Below are 23,231 nucleotides of genomic sequence, written 5' to 3' on the forward strand. Positions count from 1 at the left end.
TAGAGTTGAAAGTGAAGAGTGTGGACAAGGTTTTTCAGAAATGAAAAAAGGTTTCTAAAGACACACCTAATCACACTATTCTACCAAAAGATAAACTGCTCAAAAAACACACTTTCCTGCCCGTTTTATGATACCAAATTTTAGCATAATGTAAAAGAAGACCCTCTCTTCCCAGAAAATATGAAAAAGTCAAGTTCGGTTAGGTTGACCCACTTCACTTATTTTCAGTCCTCCCGCAAAATCAGTGTGTACGACTTTATGTTCGTTTTGAGGTGCACGGTCACAAATGATTTTGTTATAGCATACATATTCCATAGACACTTAGTCTTCTATGGGTTAATGCACTGTGAATGATAGGCACTCTGCAAGTGTGAGGTATTCAAATTATGCTTCGCCGGGGGCTTGACTGCGAAATAATTGGCATCTGGCAAGATTTACGAGGCACTCGCTCTACTCATTTCGGAGCCAACAGCCCATTCAAGCAATATGAATAAGTATGAATGGATGGAGGTTTGGATGTGAAAGACGCCGCTCATGTCCCGCTAATCTAATGTATTCCCTGATGCCAAGAGTATAAGCACCAACTCTACTCCTACTACTCCTACTAGAAACAAGAACGGCAACTTCTACTGCTATTCCTATTACTAGTAGCACTACTATAACCCACGAGACTGGAAATACTATTACTATTACTACAGCTACACCTACCTACCGTGCTACTTTCCCCCCAAAGGCCCATTGTCATTCTCATCATCAAAGCCATTGCAATTATATCAGGGCATTAAATTGACCTTTATCTATGATCAGTGCCCGTTGTGAGAAAGATACAAATTAATCGCCTGATGGAAAACGTGACAAGGAAAATGGGCATGCTTAACCCATTGAAGACTACTCTCATAGTCTCAAGCATACTCGAGGCAGGTGTCTATGGGAATGCATGTTACAGCGCAATCAACTCATCCTGAATGGGTTAATGGCTACACTTGATCTTCCCCTCATTCCTAACAACCGATTATGTCTGTGTTTCTTTTTTTTTTAAATTCTACATATCCACATCAGACGTACACATACTATTTTCATCTTGCTGTTAGAATTTGATGATGGAAAATTAAACAAGCACAGTCATTGCACCGAAAAAAAAAGCAAACATACACACACACACACACACACACTTCCTCATCCACTGTTCAGGGGAACAGAAATGTGCGCATTTGCGTGTCACAGGGAGTGTCTGACTGGCAAACGGTGGTACCTATCAAAATAGCTGGAAGCAATTGTTTGATTGTTGCGAATCCCTTTGGGCTGCCAGGGATCAAATAAGACATTATTTTCCCCCATATTCCCCCTGTAATCTGTCTCACTGCAAGGAATCATTATGGCACTGTGAAAATTATTGAGAGATGAAAAAAAAAAATGATACAAATCTCTCTCATACCAATTGCGCAGTGGTACTACAGGCTCATCTTTATGAAATGTTGATGGATCCAATAAATGATTGAAAAGGGCAATTCAATATACATCCAGTCTTTCCTGATTGGATGTAAGGCTCAACTTATCAAAAAGAAAAAAAAAAGAATAAAACCATCATAACTCTTTGAGGTCAAGCTGATTTTTTAACTCTTCATGTGCCACGTTCACACGCCCGACTCAGTCAACGGCGTGCCAACTTCGCATTTGCACTTCTGCTCAAACGCCCAAACCTGCCCTAACCGATCAATAAATCGCCAAATGCCACAGTACAAGAAAGCTTTTCCTGCGGTTTCATCCCTGTCACACGTAGCTTGTATTTTAAGGGGTGATTGAATATCAAGCGATGTTCTTTACTGGATCTGCCAGTAAATTGTAACTTGCTGTCACTGTTTTGTGTACAAAAGTAATGCCTGTATCGAAATGTCGGCACTGGTCATTTGAAAGAAAAATAAACATAGATTTGTCATACAATTTACATCAAATCAAAGCTTGGCATTTCTCCACAACCCTGCATATTATTTCATGTCAAGGGTAAGAAAATCGATAAAAGATACATAGATTCGAAATACAGAATGTTTTCCCAGAGCGAACTACGTTCCTTTCTCAGAATAATGTGGCACACAGGGGGTTTACACATAAAGAGTTAACATGCATTTCACATTGCCACCTGCCCAATATACTTGGGACTAGTCTCCAACAGGTTAAAACGTGCAATTTTTTATGTCTACCCTGTGCTTTCTTATCCTTTTAGAGGAAAGGGCTAGATACAAAGACATCAGCGCAGGCTACTGCCATTTATAGGAGAGGCCCCTAGATGAGAACGTGACAATGAGGAAGGTACAGACAGACAAACAGACACACACAGACACACAGACATACGCACAGACAGACACAAATACTGACCGAGGAGGTATCACATAAATTGTAATACTTTCTTGCAGACTGGCTACATTTTGTTTTCCATCCAGCTCATGCTGAAATGCTGCATGAGTGTTAAAATTTCATGGCATTTTTTCACTGTCTCATATTTAGTGAATCAATCAATATTTTCAAAAGAAAGCAAAATATCACACTTGTGAAATATTGTATTAAAAATATACAGTGTATACAGTAACAGATACTAACTAAACACAATCACTTCCCCCATCAGCCTGTGAATCAACATTGGGAAACAAGGTATAAACTTCTAATCTGGGTAATGTACACTGCTTGTCCAAACCCATGGAAAAGAGTTTATTTTTCTTTCTCTTGTGTGAAGTATTTGTTTGAAGAACATGGCATTTTAACCCTCTTCCAGTACCAAAAATACTTATCTTTTAACAAAAAAGAAAAATTATAAACAACTACAAACCTTTAACCAGAGATGTTGAAAAGAGATCCCACCTCCCTGTTTCAATCGTTTACATTTTCCCAGGTATAAAACTTTAATAAAGCATTCACTATTAGAATTGTGATTTATTTTTTGCATTATGTGCATTTGTCTTTCTCTTGTGTAAGGTATTTGCTTTAAGAACATGGCATTTTAATCCTCTTCCAGTACTCAAATACTATTAAACCTAAAAAAGGAAAAACACAAAAAACAAAAGCAATTTCTTATTACTGGTATGTCATTAAAAATACTGACAACAACAACCTGACAAATGCTCTTGGGAACACTATAAGAATGTAATGTGGGTAAATGGGAGATGAGAGCATACTTGAACTTGAGATGATAGGTCATCTTGCTGTGACAGAGCATGATTTATCAAGGTTGTCAGTAGTCTGATAAACAGATATGAATGCTGTACCCTGACAGTCCTGTCTGCCAAGACTTTGGCTGCTGTGCTAAAATCATTCTATCTCAATGGTATTGAAGCAAATTTGTAAAACTAAAGAAAAGGTATAGGGCATGTTCAAGTTTGATCAATTCACATTGATATTACTTTCTATTTTGAATACTCCAGGGGTTATTTTCCCTCAATTGCTGGAATAAATTGGATCCCCGACCGAATCATAACTTTGTGACTTTACTATACTTTCCTGATGAGGGGCTTATATGCCCGCAGCAGACAATGCATACTGTACCGGTTATTTTTCTTCTTCGAGGACAGTATAATCGAATCATCTCTCTCACTCACTGATTTTAGCGAGAGCTGCGATCATGACCCACACCATGATGGTGAAGGGGGTGGAGACCTCGTCGAAGTTGAACTCCAAGATCTTGTACCCGTGAGTCTCGTTGGTGTTGACATCCTCGCAGTGCACATCCTCCTTTGGCCGGTTGGCTCCGACCACGCCAGGCAACGATGCAGCCAGGGCGAGAAGTGAGAGGAGGAGAACATGGCGTACTTTGTTGCATGTGATGAGGCCCATGTTGCTCCAGATACAAGTTGATATCTTTAGAGCGTTGGTCTTCATCCCCATTGTGGATTCTCTCTTTGTTTAATTAAAATTGTTTGCTTCATTCGTCTTTGGGCATTGGTTCCCACATACTCATGTCCACTTCACTGAACGATGGCTGCAGCAGAAGTACAGCATCAATCCAATCATATCTCCCAACAGTCCAGCTAGTTGATTTTTTAGTGAATTCCCATCACAGGGACATGACAGCATTTACACACAGCTTTCAAATGTGAGCCCCTGATCTTGAAATAGATCACTTGCTCTGCTCCAGCATGGTATGATCTACTGGTACACGGAACAGTGCAGTAGGTAAGTGAAAAGTGGATACCGCTACCACCATGTAAGGCACATGGGTTCGTTAGCGTGCAGTGGGATCCACTGTTGACAGAGAAGGCGTTTCCAGGAAATATTATGACATGCATCGATCTACACAGCTTACATGGACAGCTCTTATTCCATGTTCCACAGCATATGTCACATTTTCATTTCCTGTCTTACCAACATGGCATGTTTATTTTCATACTCAAGCGACGAATTGATTTCTAATCTGCCGCTTATTTCTCTGACAAAATGCTATCCCCATGAGGCAGCCATGCAGACTTGATAATCATGTAGAAAGCAATCAAGGTAAAGATATTCACAGCAGGCATGCAGGTGTTGCTAAAGTGTTTATAGTTCACTGGCTCCTGAGTATAAAGCCAAGGATTTCAAGTGGAATGACTTACTGAAGAGAGGCACTCATATCTTCGATGGCGAAGGGCCGTCTATCTTCGGAGGGAGGGGAGCCACACCTGTGTGCTTGCTCAATCCACTTCTTGCATCCTCTCCAGAAGGCTGTGACGACCATCGCACGGTTCCCCAGCACCGGTAATTATAAATTCTACATCAAATTCCTTCCATCCCCTTGGCATCCAAATGTGTCGTAGCATTCCTACTGGCGTTCACAAAATGTCAAAATCACCCCCTGCTGCTCATATATACTTCCAAGCAAAGCATGACCCGGCCAGCCAGGCTTCGCTCTTCCTTGGTCGTCGACCGGCGACACGTTTGTGCTTGGCGAGGCTGCTGGTACAGACTGAGGCACAGTGAGTGGAGTGGTAACAAGCGGTGCTTTGATTGCTGCACCGGTGTGTGTCACAACGCTTGTATACATAGGGGGCTTGTACGCTGATAAGTACCACAAATAAATCATTCCCTCTGCAAGTAAACACACATCTCTTCTCTTGCCTACTCAATATCTGAGAAGTTAATCTTCGACTATCGGCTAAAATTGGTTCTAAAAAATCTAGACATGGTTGTGATGGACAAGCAAATGAGTGATGCCCATTTAATATGCTCTGCACAGAACCAGCAACATTAATTTATTAATGCCTTCAGCAGGAAGTCACAGCCACTGCGGGCACCCAGCCACGGACTGATCAACATCCAGGCGCTGTTACGACTGCAAAAGCAGAGTGGTCATTATTGAGCCACCTCTAAATGCACAGAGGTCCAACCGCAGTCAGTCATGTCAACTCTAATCACCCATATGATGACCTCTCAATAACCACTTGATCTTTATGTATGTATGTGGTTAGATTGAACTTGTTCTGCTCCGCAAATATACTTGTCACAGTCGAGTGGAGGTGAAAGTGAAAATGAAAGAGAGAGAGATAGAGCAAGAGAGAGAGATAGAGCAAGAGAGAGAGAGGGAGAGAGGGAGGGGGAGAGATGTAAGTGGAGAGAGGTGGAAGAAAGGAGGGATAAACAGACAGACATGATATATAGAGAGATATATATGCTTCTATAGAGGATATATAGAGATATATATAGAGAGAAATTATATAGACGATGTGAGATAGATGGAGGGATAACATTATGCAAACATATAGGCCTATATTCAGGGATGTCAGTTAGAATGAAAGAGAGAGATAGAGCAAGAGGGGGAGGGAGAGAGAGAGGGAGAGAGGGAGAGAAGTATGTGGAGAGAGGTGGAAGGAAGGAGGGAGAAAAGACAGACATAATGTAGAGAGAGATGGTATATATGCTCATATAGAAGATAGAGATAGAGAGAAATAAATAGAGGATTTTAGATAGATAGAGGGATAACATTACTGTAAAAGTGGAAATTTTTGCCGTGTTAAAATTTTCGTGCATTTCGCGCAACCAGAAACTAACAAGAAAATAAAAGCTCGCGAATATTTTTGCTTGCCATATGTTCCTGTGCGTGATGTCTTGATTCCGCGGAATTAAAAACATGCGAAACTCTTCTTATCCGGCCAAGCGCAAAAAACTAGTCGCGCGAAAATATCCACTTTTACAGTATGCAAACATTATATATTCAGGGATGCCAGTTAAAATGAAAGAGACGGCCGGAAATTAATCCATCAACATGAAGCTACTTTGTACATAAAAGGGCCTGAACTCTAGGCATGTCTTCATCAGCCCGAAGTTTCAAAATAGCGCACTATCTTGCGGTTACCAAACTAGTCCGATGTCAAAATAGCACGCTATCTGTGTAGTGAAGACGCAGATAGCGCGCTATTTGATCTGGAAAATTTCCCCAAAAATCTTGGTCTAGTTCGTCAACTAGAGCGCTAATTCGTGAAATAGCGCGCTATTTTGGGTGAGTCTCCATCAGCCCGAAATTTTCTCGATCCCTCCACGCTTCTGGTTAGACAGCTGGCAATGGAAAACGCATGTACAAGCTAGTAATTGTGTGTAGTACATTACCTCCACGCACGGTGTATTCATCCAGGATCACATATAGGCCTACTGTTGTTGACATCATTAAAACCAGGGAGGTGATTTCTCTCACCTCCCTAATAAAACTCAGTGCCGTGCATGCTAGCTGTTTTTTGTAAACTTCTTCCTTAGCTGAAGATTCTTGCAGATTGTGTGTATTTTTGATTTGTTTAAACATTGCAATTTGTTAACTTCATATAAGATGCCTCACTGGACAAAAGAGTAGCGTTATTAATATCCCTTTGGAGAGAATTTGCTGTACCGCTCACCTCCCTGGTTGTAGTATCGTACACACGGTGATATAGGAGATTTTGAGCGGGGAAATCCACTTTCGAACCGCGAGCTAGGCAGAGTAGTATTGCAAAGTGCGCATGCGTTAATTTTCGGACTAATTTCCCGAAGCAGGCTGTTCGAGCTGATGAAGATGCACATTCGCTGTATCGGGCTATTTACTAAGACCGCAAAATGTCCCGCTAGTTTGAACTTCGGGCTGATGAAGACACGCCTTCTGATGCTTCCAGGGCGTGAATTCAGGCTCCTGCCTGAAAACTGGCATCCCTATATATTCTCTCTTTTGTTGGGGGGGGGGGGGGGAGGGGAGGAGGGGTATGGGTAGAGATGGAGAGGATTATATATTCCAAATCATCATCTGTACCAAACTAGAAAGTGCTCATCGATCACAAAACCTCCACCACAGCAGCTCATTTTCCCCTAAATAAATTGGAACAACAGAAGGACACTTCATGAGTCTTTTAATCATTCTGGATCACCAGAACCACAGTAGTGCCAATATCTTGATTTTCAAATTCATTGAATATTTGTTTGTATATGTGTGTTTATATCACCCTACACAGGTGGCCTATTCAATTGTACTTAACTGTTTTTCAAAGGTGTCCTGCAGTATTAGAAGGATTTATACATCACGCAAATACATGGAATACGAACTTGTTGTATTGTACATGACTTCCATGAATATAAAAAGATAGTGAGTCAAACAAAATACAAGTATCACACAGATAACTAACGGCAGAATTACAAATATCATCGCTGAAGCGGGAAGAAACCCAGATATCTGCGTACACTCAACAAAGGCAGAAGAAGAAAAAAAAATCAGAAAACTAAGGATAAATCATCTGCATTCATTGAATGCACACAAAAGTACACATTTCCTTTTGCTCATATTGAGTAAAATTCTACAGCTTTTCAATATATTCTTTTTTTAAGTGTGGAAGGACATGCAATTCTGAACATTACAAAGAAGTGTTTTGTGCAAGTTAGTGTCGACACGTACTTTTCTTTTTTTAATATTCCATCCTTGGGGAAAAAAATGGTATGTGGTATAACAGAACTTGTTCTGAGGTTGCCCTGTACTTCTTAACCAAGCATCCTGGGTTCTCTTCAAGGAGTTGTGTGATAAAGTATTTCCCCATTTCCTTATGATCACAAATCCCTGGAAATGAACAAAAGAAAGAAAAAAATAATCCTGCATCAACAACAGTGATGTGAATAGATACCACAAGCTAACCACTGTTGTTATTGGCCCATTACTGACCTTCCCTGCAATTTTGTCTGAACTGTTTTGCATTTTCTTCCCCTCACATTAAACATCCCAACACTTTTACTGTTGACATTTTGCCCTGACATTTTTACTTGTGATATTTCACCTCTTCCCCAGACATTTCTACTTGACATATCTACCCCTCTACCCCTCCTGAGTCTGAAATCATTTCCCCTGAAATTTTTACATGTGACATTTTCCTCTGTAACAATTTTACTTAGCATTGTTTGTACTCCCCATTCAAACTACAATGCAAAGTCACCAGTATTCAGAAACATTTCATGTTTTTGCATTCAGGGGTGTGTGATTGGTTCAAGAGCCTACTGTATGCAGCCTTACAAATATCCTGGTGTAGCTGCACATTTCACAGCTGTAGTAGTGGAAAGTCACTTGAATGTATTCTGATATCTCTGCAGAGGATAATCTTATTGCAAAATGTCATACAAACTTCAGATAACAGTTTAACAAATCACACTGTGGTACGCAACCTCTCTCTTTTTTTTTTTTTTAAAAGGCATACAATCGTGGCGAGTGGTTTGTGCGGCACGGAGACGGACGCAACACGCTGCCTCCCCCATTCTGTATCAAATGTAGAGACACCGAATGAGAATAGCGCTGGCTCAATGGCTCAGCGAACAACACTCTAGACTACAAGAGTCCTGTGCTACAAATCTCCTGACCCAAAATGGTGGTCCGAGCGAGCCACGAGAGCTTCCGAATGGACGCACACTCTCAGTGCGCATGCGCATGAAGAGAGGCCAAAAGTGCCATGCGTCTTCTGGCCTCTCTCCTCCAATCACCACAGCTCGCGGTCACAATGTTTGTGTATGATGCGTACACACACAGGCACACACACACACGTGTCTCAGTGGCAGCATTGTCCCACACGTTTATGAATATAGCACCGAGTCTGGCATTGCGCAATTGCATGCACAAACTTCGGTCGTTCGGAGTTTACGTACCATTAGGGATGACGATCGTCTGACTTTAACATGATGAAATTTCATGGCAGTGTTTCGTTCAAGTCCAAAGCATCTTTACCTTCAAAATGCTGTAAGTTTGCTATATTGTTGCAATTCTTTGCCAGCAGTGTAGATAGCTCTACATAGCATATAAAAAAGGTAATCCATCTTTGGAGGGCTACTATTTCATAATTGTCAGCTATGGAGAGCACACTGTTGGTTGTGAGGAAAAGAGAACTTTTCCTCTTTTCATTGATACCTAATTATGTTGACAAATGTCATAAATGACTGAGCACATGAACTTTAATGACAACAATAACAAATTGCACTTTTTCCCAAGTTTGAGTGTCACATGAAGGAACAATGAATGGCTCACTGAATGGATGAGATCTGTCAATGAAAGTGTTCATTTAACAGGCCAGCCTGCATGACTGCAGGTTTGTGTTTAGGGTTTATTCTAACGTTTTAAAGGGATCACACAGTTTTGGTAGAGACCTAATTTCAGGTTTCTAACATTTTTTTGGTGACATAATGAGAAACTTCTTATGAAATATGAAAGAACATGTAATTCTATGAGGAATTCAATGTTTATTTGACAAAAATTGGTTTTGAAATGGCTGAGATATCCAAAAAAGAGCAATTCTAATAAAGTGTGGGACCCACACTTTATTACGATCGTTTTGTTTTACTTCGTTTTTGGATGTTTCAGTCATTCCAAACCCGATTTTCGTCAAATAAACTTTGAATTCCTCTTAAAATGGTATGCTCTGTACTATATCATAAGTGTTTTCTCGGTATCTCGTAAAAAGTTGAAAGCCCAATTCTCATCTCCACCAATACTGTACCATCCCTTTAAGTCCATAACCTTCAACATGGCCACATTGTTGATAACTTGATCACTCCCACAAAGGCTATCCCATTATCCATTTTCTGTCTTCATATTCAAGCCATGGTTTGTCGCTGTGAGCTATGTGTTAAATATGAACAGAGAAAATGGACTGTATGGGTTGGCCTTAGCGGAAGTGACCAACTTATCAGCAAGTGGCCATATTAGAGGTTATGGATCATAAAATGTTAGAAGAAACCCTCGACACAAACCCCAAACACAAACCTGCATTCATACAGGCTGGTTCGTGTAGCCATTCATTGTTACTTCATGTGATACTCAAACATGACATTTGTAAAAAATCAGACAATAAATTATTGAATTGAATTGAAAAATCAAATTGAAAACAAGGAAAAGTAGAACTTACGCGGTGCGTAATATATGTCCCCGCCGGAAGTAGCATTTTGTAGCAAAATGTACAATATAGGTCAAAAATCAAGGTCAAAGGTCAAAGAAGTCAAAGGTCAAAATTCTGTGTAGAAGTTTTGAAGCCCTTACCTAGTGCCATCACATAAAGCAAACAGAATCGAAATCGGGTTAGAAATGGCAAAGAAGTAGTATTTTGTAGCCAACGTACAATATAGGTCAAAAATCAAGGTCAAAGGTCAAAGAAGTCAAAGGTCAAAATTCTGTGTAGATGTTTTGAAGCCCTAACCTAGTGCCATCACATAAAGCAAACAGAATCGAAATCGGGTTAGAAATGGCGAAGGAGTAGCATTTTGTAGCAAAATGTACAATATAGGTCAAAAATCAAGGTCAAAGGTCAAAGAAGTCAAAGGTCACAATTCTGTGTACAAGTTTTAAAGCCCTCACCTAGTGCCATCACATAAAGCAAACGGAATCAAAATCGGGTTAGAAATGGCGAAGGATTAGCATTTTGTAGCAGAATGTAAAATATAGGTCAAAGGTCAAGGTCAAAGGTCACAACTGAAATTCTGTGTAGAAGTTTCAAAGCTCCCATGTAGTGCTATCATATAAAGCAAACAGAATCGAAATTGGCTCATAAATGACAGAGAAGTAGCAAATTGAAGATTTTGATCACACACGGACGCACACACGGACGCACGGACGCACGGACACACGGACACACACACGAACGGAGCCCGTTTCATAGTCCCCTGCTCGAACTCGTTCGGCGGGGACAATAATTAGATACCAATGAAAAGAGAAAGAGTTCCCCTTTCCTTTACAACCAACACTGTGCTCTCCATAGCTGACAATTAGGAAGTTGCAGCTCTCCAAAGTTGGATTACTCTTTTTTGATATGCTCTGTACATATAATGGTCACACATGGACTACAGTCTCTAATTTGCAGAGGCACAATCCCCAAGAGGAATCAGGAAGCACTTTAATATTCATGTTTCACTGAAAGGCCTACAGGAACACGCTCCTATTGGAGTTCCACAAATAAAGCGATAACACAGGAGGTCCACAGGATTTCTCAATGTACACAGGAAGTGGACCTGGGTCACTCCTGTGCTGGTGGTTCTTGCACTTTGTTAATAGCAAAAAAAAAAAAAAAAAAAAAAAAAAAACCTGTTCAGAACTCTGGCACTCTAATGGCTTCTCTTACAATGCAGACTGGGGCACGTATTAAAAACGAGATAGTGACTGATAGTGACGTTATGTACACATGTACCTCTTCTTGGTAGTGTCCGTGCATTAAACACTGAAAGTACTTAAAGTAACAATAATACTGTTGAAAGCCTTTTTCCCACTTCATAGCAATGTCTGTGTGTGAAAAAATTAAATCATTAAGTTACTTTTGACAATATTTTACACAAAATACTATAAACATTATTAATATCACACCACTTCTGAACAATTTCTTGACTGTTACTGTATAGCAGCAAGCATAGTGGCCAGCACAGCAGTCAGCATACAGTGCAGTGCTCAGGAAAGTTTTTTTAAAGCCGTACAATCGTGGCGAGTGGTTTGTGCGGCACGGAGACGAACGCAACACGCTGCCTCCCCCCATTCTGTACCGGTATCAAATGTTGTGACACCGAATGAGAATAGTGCTAGTGCTGGCTCAATGGGTCAGCGAACACCACTGAGACTCAAAATCACCTGACCCAAAATGGCTGTCCGAGCCACGTGAGCTTCGGAATGGACGCACACTCTCAGTGCATATGCGCATGAAGAGAGGCCAAAAGAGCCACGCGTCTTCTGGCCTCTCTCCTCCAATCACCACAGCTCGCGGTCACAATGTTTGTGTATGATGCGTACATACACACACACACACACACACACACACACACACACGTGTCTCAGTGGCAGCATTGTCCCGCACGTTTATATAGCACTGAGTTTGGCATTGCGCAATTGCATGCACAAACTTCGGTCATTCGGGAGTCTACGAAACAACGTACCATTAGGGGTGACGATCGTCTGACTTTAAAACCCACTGCATTTGATATCACATAGGGTAATTTTAGAGTCTCATTCATGCATATGTGTGTTTCTTGTGAGCTACAATCCCCATGTTCACATTGTACCCTGCATTACCGAGACAGTCACCAGAGATCTTATAAAATCTTTTTTATACATTGTACCCATTGAGTTAGGGATGAAGAGGAAGAGATCTTCTAGATCCTCTGCTATTAAACCTGGCAACATCACTGAATGTGACAATGACCCTTTTGCATCCATGGGTTTGTCCCAATATCAACTCTCTTCTCAATGGAGGAAAGAGTAAGGGTCATATTACTACTGTTCAAAGATTAAATTGCAGAATTGGGTCAATATTCTTGGCAGGCTATATGAAAAACAAAAACATGCACTTTAATAACAAATCCACAATTCAAACATGCACACACTCACACACATCCAGGCTAGTTTGAGTAGTTTAAGTGTGAAAAAGTTAAGACTCTTCCCCTGCATTCTTAGTTTGTTTCAGACAGACGACTTTCATGTCATACAATAGTCCTTCATTTCTTGGCTATTGTTTTATATGTATCTCTCATATTTTTAATCTTTTATTTCTATCTTATTTCAACTGTCAAATTTTGAGTATGGGCGGGTTTCACCAAAATACAGTGGTCTTGAAACTGGTGCTCCAGCAGCAAACTTTTCCTGTTTCTTCGTATTTTTTTTTCTACCTGCGGTATTTTACCACTCCACAAAGGATATTGGTGGTGCTCTGTTCCAAAGTTTACATGGTGAAAACATCCTGTTTCATAATAGATTTAACCCTCTGTAACACTATAGCAGGACTTCCTCTTTCTCATGTGTTTGCACAAAGAAAACCTCTAGCTTTATCTGCATCGTGATGCAAAAAATTGGGCAAACTCATTTCTTTTCTTTCTTTTTTTTTAACTCACAGGATAATTTACCTCACACAGTCCCAAATACAATTTGCTGCAATATGTCTGCATATCGACAAAAAAAAAAGACTTTCGGAAAAAGATCATATTTTTTTCAGTTTTTCATTAGGGTTTTTTTTTCGCAATAAACGATACAAAGGGGGAAAAAAAAGAGAAAGGCAGGCAGCATCAAAAAACGAAGCAGGTGGAGACGCTAAACATGCCTTTTTTCTTTTTTTTTTGGTTTAATCCTGCCTTGTTTCTCCAATTCCAGTTGACTGTGGTGGTGGATGACATGAGAAGAGAATAATGGACTTGGACTAGTCTATCACATTTAGAAACAAACCTTTAATACAAAACTGATGTCTCTTTCAGTTAAAATCAAAGGAAGGTTTGTTAAGATGTGGTAAAGCTAGTTGTAATGAAATGCAAACAAATAAAAAACAAACAAACACAAAAACAAACTCAATTAACATTATTAAAAAAACACTCATTACATACTTTATTTCACAAACCACATCCATGTTGGTACATCTCGTATCTTATAGAATATGTGTGTGTGTACGTGTTCATGTGCATGCATGTGCACTTGTGTGTGTGTGTGTGAGAGAGAGAGTCTGTAAATCTGTTAATCTATTAATACATTGTAGGTCTATTCTATTCTCAGATAGCTGAGGTTTATATTTCTTCTTGTATCAGCTTTTATAAACAAATCTTCATTGATTTTTGTTTCTGCTACCATTTTGATAACACTACACTGTATCTTTTACACCAATCAGCTATGGTTGTTACATTGAAATGAGCTCCTATGAGTGGGTGGGTGCATTCACATCAATGAGATAAAAGGGACTCAAAACTGCTGTCTGGAAACAAGACACCAGAATTTAATCAACTTCATTTTTACCTGGTATTTTGACACAGCACATTAATTGTTGAAAAGAATCACATCACTTGTTGGACTGCAAATACTCAAGTTGGTACATCTCTACTTCCATCGCTGTACTCCTTAATCTTTGGGCACATTGAAATCTCCATGGAAACAATATTGACAATAAAACCAAACAACAATGCTCTGCATACAATATCTTGTCTTGTCTGGTGTCTGAGCACTGAATTATTTAATACTACTATTGAATAATACTACCAGCATTATTGCAAAACTCTACCATCAGCTTTATCAAAGCACTCCATTCATAAATGCTGCCATGAGCTAGAGTATGTATTGCACTGATAGAAAATAAACTACTGTATAGGCAGAATATTTTGCAAAGTGTTTACTTAAATTGCGAATTTCGTGAGTTGCGAGCTGTTCTCAAATTACAAAAACAATGCAAAATATCAACTCTGACCCCAACATGAATGTGATGTGCACACATACACTTCTCAGTTGAGTACTCTACTTCACAATTGCAAATTTAACCATACACAGAATTGTTGGGAAGTCCCAATTCGCGAAAAATCAGACTTGCTAAACCATACAGTACGCAGTTAAGGAAGGCAGCCAAAATTCATCTCACAAGCAAAAGAGAGGGCAATTACAGCAATCATTGCGCCACATGCAATCTTAACAATAAATATGAAATGTCGAGAGTTGGGGAAAATCATAATAATTAAAGGTAGGGGATGGTGGCAAAAAGAGAGATAGTGATAGTGCCTTTAAACTGTTGCTACCACCCCATCCCGCTCCCAACTGTGCCCTGTGGTGAACGCTGGTGCCTCCACAGCCACCTCATACTTCGATCGGCAGCGATGCATAAATTCATCCGGGATTTTCGTTCTGAGCCACTCAACATATGTACATTCCCCCCTGAGCAACGTACTGTATACAAAGTACACTAGATAGCTCACAAATGTTTACTGTTACCCAGGTCCACAGCAACCCAGCAGAGTCAAATCTGTGCATTTCATACTTGTAAGTGAAAAACATGAATTTGCTTTTGGAGGCACATTTTAATAAATGGCTGACTATAAAAACTACATTTCTACCTTCCAATTAAGCAAAGTTCACTTTATAGGTATACTTTTCGTGTCATGCAAATGAAATTTATAAAATATATACAAATGCAGAATTTAAATAAAATATATTACTTATATTTTTCAGGGCGTGTGTGTACCCTTTTTATGATCATATGAAATGTTCTACATAAGTGAACATACAACATATGAACTTCCTACATACCCCCTCCCCCACCCATTCTATAATATTATGTGTAATGTAGCTATCTGACCAGGAATCACAATCCACAGTATAAGTAAGTACTGCATGCATGGTCTGAGATTTATGTTTGTCAGAACACTGTGCAAACATAGCACTACAATACAAGAAGTTAAGAATAAACTCTATTTGCTCTGTCTTTCTGCTTACACTGTATTTCCCTTTACCTTCCACTGACATTCCTGTTACAGACTGTTGTCACACTTTTATTGTCTGCCTTCTTAGAATAACTTGGCAAAGCATTTTAATGCTTGGAAATGAACTGCAGCAAATCTCTCTCCCTCTTTCTTGACAAAGAAAAAAAAAATCTTGTGAACATGACTATGCCAACCATGTGCTGTGATATCAAACAATCAATGAATTAGATACACATCTACTTCATCAAATAAAACATCAATTACCAATCTCAAACAAATCCTCTCAAATCATCAGGTCATTACTAAACCTATATTCACTGCAGCATATCAGCTGCGGCATATCAGCTGCAGCTGACTAATTCAGTTTCCTCCACTGACAATACATACCTGATGAAGAGAAAATTTACTCTGACGGCTGAGATTGTGTATAGATCTACATGTTTAACCCGTTGAAGATGAGTCCAGAGTATACTCGGGCAGGTCAATAGGTGTCTATGGGAAATGTGTGTTGTAGCAAAATCAGCCCATCCTCAACGTGTTAAAAGAGACTACTAATTACATTGTAAAGGGCTTTTTACACTTGTAAATTTTTGCTTAGTCCCGTACCAACGGTGGGGCTAAGGGGGGGGGGGGGGGGGGGGCCTTAGCCCCGCCGTTGGTACGGGACTATCCTTAGCCCACTTTCTGTTTACACTCATTTTTGCCAAAGTGGGCTAGCCCCACTGATAGTCCGGTACTATCTGGCCCTGCAAAATAGCAGGGTTAGCACCGCAATTGCGGTGCCAAGCAAGTGAGTGTAAACAGAACGAAAAAATAATCCGGGGCTAAGCGACGGAGACGAAGTCCGACCCCCACTGACCAATCAGAAACGAGGTAATCAAGTGCTGCCGGTGCGTGCGTGTACGTGTACAGTGCACAGCGTAATCATGAATATTCATGTGGTTTAGAAAGTCCGGGGCTAGGAAATACGAGTGTAAAAAGGTCAGTTTTCTCCTTAGCCCCGGACAAGAGATAGTACGGGACTAACTGGCCAGTGTAAAAAGCTGAAAAAATTGGTACGGGACTAACGATAGTCCTGGGTCAGAGAAAGTCCGGGGTTAAGAAACACAAGTGTAAAAAGCCCTTAATACTGTTGTATGTAGACCCAAGCATAACCAAATCAATCGCTGATGTGGACAAAATCCCAGGAAATAGACTTTCTTGCTTGCGGCACCAATGATCTCTTCAATGTTATCGCTCATCCATCAATACCATAAAAGGCTCTAATCTTGTACTTGAAGATTAAAAAAAAGGAGCTATATACAAGAGTATGTCACACTTGCCATGATCTACTCAAGGTCAGAATGGTATCAGTGTTGCTTGTGTGTGGGTATGTATTCAAGCATGTCTGTCTAAACTCTTGGCTGTACAGTTCAGTGAGAGTCTCTCTTTACCCTGTCAATTTCAAGAGTATGTTTAAAGGAGTAATCCTATGATGGTTACAAGACAAATGTGTCATTGATTCATGTGAGTGCCTTGGGATATCCTGTATAATATTATGTGGTCAGTTTAAAGACTGACTGCTAATGCACAGGTGCACACAGCAAATCTAATCCATCACTTTAATACTGGGACATGGAGTGTACTACAGGTATGGGGAACTGAAGAATTACAACAATTAAATAGCCTACTGGAGAAAAAAAGAGGAGAAAAAAAAAGGGAGGGAAAAAAAAAAGGGAGTGAAAAAAAAAGAAGAGAGAGAGAAAAAAGGAGAGACTTCATTATGTTTTGCCAATATTCTGCACAACCAGACATATTGTTCATCAGCAGTGCTTGGTCATTGTACATCATCCCCTGCAACCAACATTGCACCGTTGAGGAAACAACAGAGCAATTTCCTTTCTAATCACACAACCCATCCCTGTAACTCGATCAGATTTCCTGTCGATGATGTGACGAGCTGCACTCCGTCAAAAGCGCAAACCCGACAAAATCGCATGATGAAGGGCAAAATAAACCAGACACCGGTATGAGGCTCCAGATAAGCTTGTTCTCATTTGAACTTACAAAAGGCATGAAACCCAAATAGAATATCACCAATGTGGCTTGAGTGAATGCACAAATATTAGTAGAACACACCAGTGGAGTGGGAGAAAACTGGAGAATCTGTTCAAAAGTAATGAATTTTTATAATTTTGATACATCACTATTCCTGGATACAAGACTTAATAATATATGATGTCACAGTTAGGACAATGCTCTACAGGAAACATAAGACCATTTCACTAAATTTCTCATTCATTATCTTATAGAATGTATACATTTTCTTCTATTTGTTACTGAGATATGTTCACAGTTATGATTATTATTCCCCCTGTCTGCTGTAAAAAGTAAGACAGGTGCTCCCTCATTATGCTTAAAAAGAAAATATATGCGTATGTGTACATGTACTGTATAACATTTAAAACTGCATGTCATTGTTTCTCTATTCTAGTAATGAAGCAAGATCACATTGAGGTAATCATCACAATCCACCCCCATCTTTCTTTTCATAAACATTACCACGAAGAGCAAAATATTGCTTGAAACTGCAGGAACATGGGGGTGTTGTACTGCAATCAGAAAATGAGGATACCAGCCCTGAAACTCAAGCATTTTGACTGCATCACATTTGAAGAGGATACAATGTGCAACCATGGAGGTATGAGATACGTCCTTGGTGCAACTTGAGAGATAAGCAAATAGCATACCTGGTACTAAAAAAGAAAAAAAAATGATTTGAATGCTCCAGGTTAAAAAACTACATAAATATATAAATAAATAAATACAAAATAATTGAATCACTTGAGATCCCACTGACTGTCATACCCTGCGGTCATTTCGTCAGGATTTCACTTCACGTTTTCTGAGTGACTTGTGATAAATATTGCCAATGGAAGATGAGGTGTCCTACTGATTGTTGCTGTCCTTGTTGTTGTACAGGCTAGAATGTGTTTGTCCATGACCACCGAGTTGCCAACAGTTAAGGATGACTGAGCTGTTCAAGATCATTTTTTGACAACAATAACAACAACAACAACAACATCAACAACAACAATAAAATCCCCCATATCTCATACAATTGTAATAATACAACTGTTGCCATTGGAGCCTTTAGAGGAAATGAGAGGGCTTAAACCAATGTGTGTCACCCTGATAATTTCTACTGTCACCGGCTGTAACCAATATCAAGGCTTGACACTAACTTTTTTTGTTGTGGTGAAATGGTGGCCCGGCATCTATTCCTGATGGCCCCACACCACTGGGCCACCAGGCCACCACTAATGATGAGCCCTGTGCATGTGAATATCATGCAAATGTCATCTAAATGACGTTTGATCTCTGACCTGAAACACTCACGCAAACACACATGTACATCACCCCAAAAACAAACAAACAAACAAACAAACACAAACTTTTTCTGTCAATCAAAACAAACTTAATTAGAAAGTAAAACATTGATGTAAATGTTCTCTGACCTTGTCAGGCTCAGAACTATGAGGGGGAAAGGTTCAAAGTCATCCAAACTACTCATTAAAATTATTTCTGTGAAGTATGGTACAATTAGTACCCTCTCATCCCCTTCAATTCGTGTTCTCCTCATAATTTCTTGACACTACCACGGTATCTGTCATCAAGCATAAATTAGCCATCACAAGCACTTGTTGCTTTAACCACCATTAATTCCCAATAAGCACTTGTTACATAACCATTATAATCTTTGAGTTAATTTTAAGAGGAAGTTCTTCATCACAAAAAATACAAATAAAAGAAAAAAGGCCGGAGAGCTACAGTCTGTAAAGCTCCTATTCACAAGTGTGAACATTCAAAAGTGTCAGATTTATGGCCTATTTAGTGCCACACTAATAACCTGAGGATTTCATTCTAAATGACTCTGCTGTTTTATCACTTGTTTCATTTTCCATAGATACTAAAAGCTACGCATTTTTAGCCTATTTTCAGACTGTTGAAGTAACTCGAGTTTCTAGTGCAGTCATGGTGCATTTCAGAACAAGATAAACAAAGAAGAGGAACTCAGGAAGTTAAAAAAAAAACGACAAAATGCTTCCGTCGGCACTTTGTGACGGAGGCATAAAAGAATAAAAAAAACAGTGCTAAGTATCTTTTTGGTTAGTCTGAAAGATTCAGTCTGTGTCAGTAGGAGAAAAAAAAAGGCTGACTTTTTTTTTTTAAAACCAGTTTTGGGTTAAAGGGGAATTCCATCCTGATGTTGCCTTGTATGAAAACAGGAAAATCCGAGAAGTAGATCAGTGAAAATTTTGAAAAAAAAAAATCAAGACAAACACAAACACAGAAAGCTATGAAATGTAAAACAAACTGGCAACTCTATATGACATGTACACTGTAGGTGTGGAGCAGCACTTCCTTTTTTTTTTGTACAAAAAAAAAACAAAAAAAAAACAATTCATTTTTCTCTCAAGAAAAAAAAAAATCTCTTGACCTGTTCTTGGTATACTGACACAAAGAGTTGTAACAGTAATTATGTTTTTGTATGTCCTCCTCAATGAAAATGTTCTGTCTGTGCCAAAATACTTCAGAAAAACTAAAATTAGTGTGTGTACAAAATAAACAGATAACTGCTCAAACACCTCAGTCACAGAGCCACTTCACTTGACTCTAAACTTTTATTACAACTCATTACTTTTTTTAGTGTGTGTCTACAGCATTCCCCCCCCCCCCACAAAAAAAAAAAAGTTTTTCACTAATTTACTCCTCTGATTTTTCTGCTGTCTAAGGGTGGGATTTCACGGAGCACGCGAACGATTTGCGAAGGACGCGAATGGCAAAATCCAGCATTCCTATTTTAGTCTGCAAAAGTTCGCCAAACGAACGTGAGGGTTCGGAAGCGTTGTCAGTTGTTCGCGAATGTCATTTTTTCTTCGGCGAGAATTTCAAAAAAGTTTGAAATTTTTTGCGAACCTTTTCTGCACACTTGGTCGTGATTTGCTCGTGAATTGTTCTCGAAAGTGTCTTTAAAGCCTCGTCATATGTGCAAGACCTTCGAAAGACACGCGCGATGTTCGCAAAATGTTCGTGAAACCCCAAACAGACTCCGAAACTTTGGAGAATGTCTCGCGTATGTTACGCGAAATCTGCGAAGTTTTTCCGATCATTTTACGACGTAATCGCAAACTGTTTGCGTACCTTTTGAGACATTCTCGCGAACGTTTAGCGCACGTTTGGGGATGTATGACTTATATGTTTTCTAACAGATAAAAATTGTAGAATACATCTAAACATCAAAGCTTTATAAACAAATATAGTAACAAAAGAAATTAAAGACTAGCAAAGAGAAAGAAATGTTTGATATACAAAAAAAAATCGCAGAATACACTTAAAATTAATCTTAAGTATGTAAAATTTCATTTGAACTATAGAGATTATGTGTCGGAGGAACTGAAAAAAAAAATCAAATTCTCGTTACTATAGTGGAGATAGGTATTAGCAAAAAGAATGTAGGCAAGCACACGATAGAGAAATGAGAGAAAAAGAAAGGAGAAATAGAGGAAAGAAAAAAAAATTCAACTCAAGACAGCTGCCACCTCTCCTTGGGTACATTTTCTCCCATGATTATTGGAAATGTTTCGTTGTTCGCATTTCCGTCGCGTGTTCTTCGTGTACGTAACATGCTGTACTTTAGCAATGATACACACGACATTCGCATAAACGTCGTGGAAACTTCGCACAAAATGCGCAACAATAGTTTTCGGCTTCATTGTCGGAACACATTCGGAGAAAAACTTTTCCGAATGTCGGATTTTGTCATTCGCGTCCTTCGCAAATCGTTCGCGTGCTCCGTGAAATCCCACCCTAATGGAGAAACATGATGTCAAGGATAGAATTTCCCTTTCAGTTGTTGAATGATAAGTATCTGATTCTGAGGCCTCTTTTTCAATACATGTGTCACAAGTGACTGCTCTAACCAACATCAATCAGGGAAAGGGTTTCATCTGGTACCATCACCTATTTGTGTTCAACATGTTTCAAATTACTTTCAAGGTAGGCATGATACATTTTTTTTTTCACATCCCACATAAGGGCTATTTTTTTCAGTAGCAATAAATGTATACATCTATAACCTGATTTAAACTACAACACATAATTTTGACACAGAACTATTCATCATGATTTTTTTTTTCTGAATTGGTCTGTAATTTTGTTGTTTTGTGTTTAGTGGCGTTTTCCATTCTCTTTAGAATATTTACACCAAACACTACTCTATAAATTTCTTTTCCTTTTATCATTGTTTTCCTTTCACAAAAAAAGGAAATATTATAATGAGTATCCTTGGTCAGCTGTCGGTACGTCTATTTGCCTATTTGCCTGTAATATATTGGACCAACATAGCCTTACTACAATGCTGGAAAAAAATATTCCTCAGGACATAAACTTACAGACCCTACAGAAAACTTGTGGACCTGCACATTTGCAGGTACTTATTTTCTTTAGTGACATTAAAACTGGCCAGAGTACCAAAGGAACTCTTTCAATCCAAATTCTGAATAACTTTAAAAAAGGCGTTTGTTAATGTTAGAATACAATCAACCACCCCGCATGCTCAAAAGAAAGAAAAGAAAGAGCAAATAAAGAACACTTGTATTTGTAAGCAATGCAACAGTAAAAGAAAAAGTGTAATACAAATTTTGTATACATATCTATATGTACAGCTCACAGATCATTAGTAAAAACATTCATAGATAAATTGTATAATAGAATAATCTCTTAGACAAGATAGACAATACCCGGATACTAGAGCATATTTGGTAATTGTATTAGACTCTAAAGCTGTACATGTGTACTCGAAGTCGAAGATGTATAGTGGGATGAATCCAGGAAATCTTCTTCAAAATCGAATAAGTTCTACTTACGAACTTTTGCAATCGCTGCGATAAGGATCCATATAGCGATGACTAGAGGAATGGCAACTTCATTGAAGTGTACCGTCAGGACTTCGTAATATTTGGTGTGATTTGTGGTGTCCTCGTATTGCAATTCCTCGCATCCTTCCTCCAGCACGTCTCCGCCTGGGCCAACGCCCGACGCAGCGGGTACGAGAGCAGCGACGACAAGCAGAGTTAGTGAAAGCAGCTGATACAGGGAACTATCTCCCACGTTACGCCTTGAGCATGCAAACGCAGCCATTTTTAGGCGTATGATGACATGAAGGAGCCGCAAAGATTCTCTTGCGAGTTTCTCTCTATAACTCTACCAGCTCCCGAAGTCTCAAAAAGTGCTTCAAATTGGGAGGGTCAGAATGTGTCCATCCACTGTAGGTACAGTAATTTGGGTTTGTGGTTCAGACGATGGTGTACGGATGCTGAGTGACAAGTCTATTAATTACGGATTGCACGGGACGGGTCCGGGCGACTTCCTAAACAATGCTGTGTGTGTATGTGACACATTCTGCATGTACATTATGACTGCGTGTGTGTGTGTGTGAAGACGGGGAATTCCCTAAGTAGAAGGCCAATCACAGCATCAGATTGCTTCACACCTGCTAAACGTCATGATGATGTCATGTATACATATGGCCGTCCCACCACACTTTCTGC

The 23,231-nt window shown here is 39.5% G+C and overlaps 1 protein-coding gene across 1 annotated transcript in view; it reads right to left on the bottom strand.

The window, feature by feature from the left end:
• The window catches only part of LOC139712822 (probable Na(+)/H(+) antiporter nhx-9), a 66,467-nt gene extending 43,476 nt beyond the window's left edge, over nt 1-22,991 (bottom strand). The window contains exon 1 of the mRNA XM_071624613.1: nt 22,548-22,991. Coding sequence (XP_071480714.1) covers nt 22,548-22,821 — 274 coding nt within the window. The 5' untranslated portion in view covers nt 22,822-22,991. The remainder of the gene's footprint in view (nt 1-22,547) is intronic.
• Between the last annotated feature and the right edge of the window lie 240 nt (nt 22,992-23,231).

Source organism: Diadema antillarum, unplaced genomic scaffold, assembly GCF_040938485.1.
Source record: "Diadema antillarum isolate AM-2024a unplaced genomic scaffold, OU_Dant_1.0 seq00001862_RagTag, whole genome shotgun sequence".
Lineage (NCBI taxonomy): Eukaryota > Metazoa > Echinodermata > Echinoidea > Diadematoida > Diadematidae > Diadema > Diadema antillarum.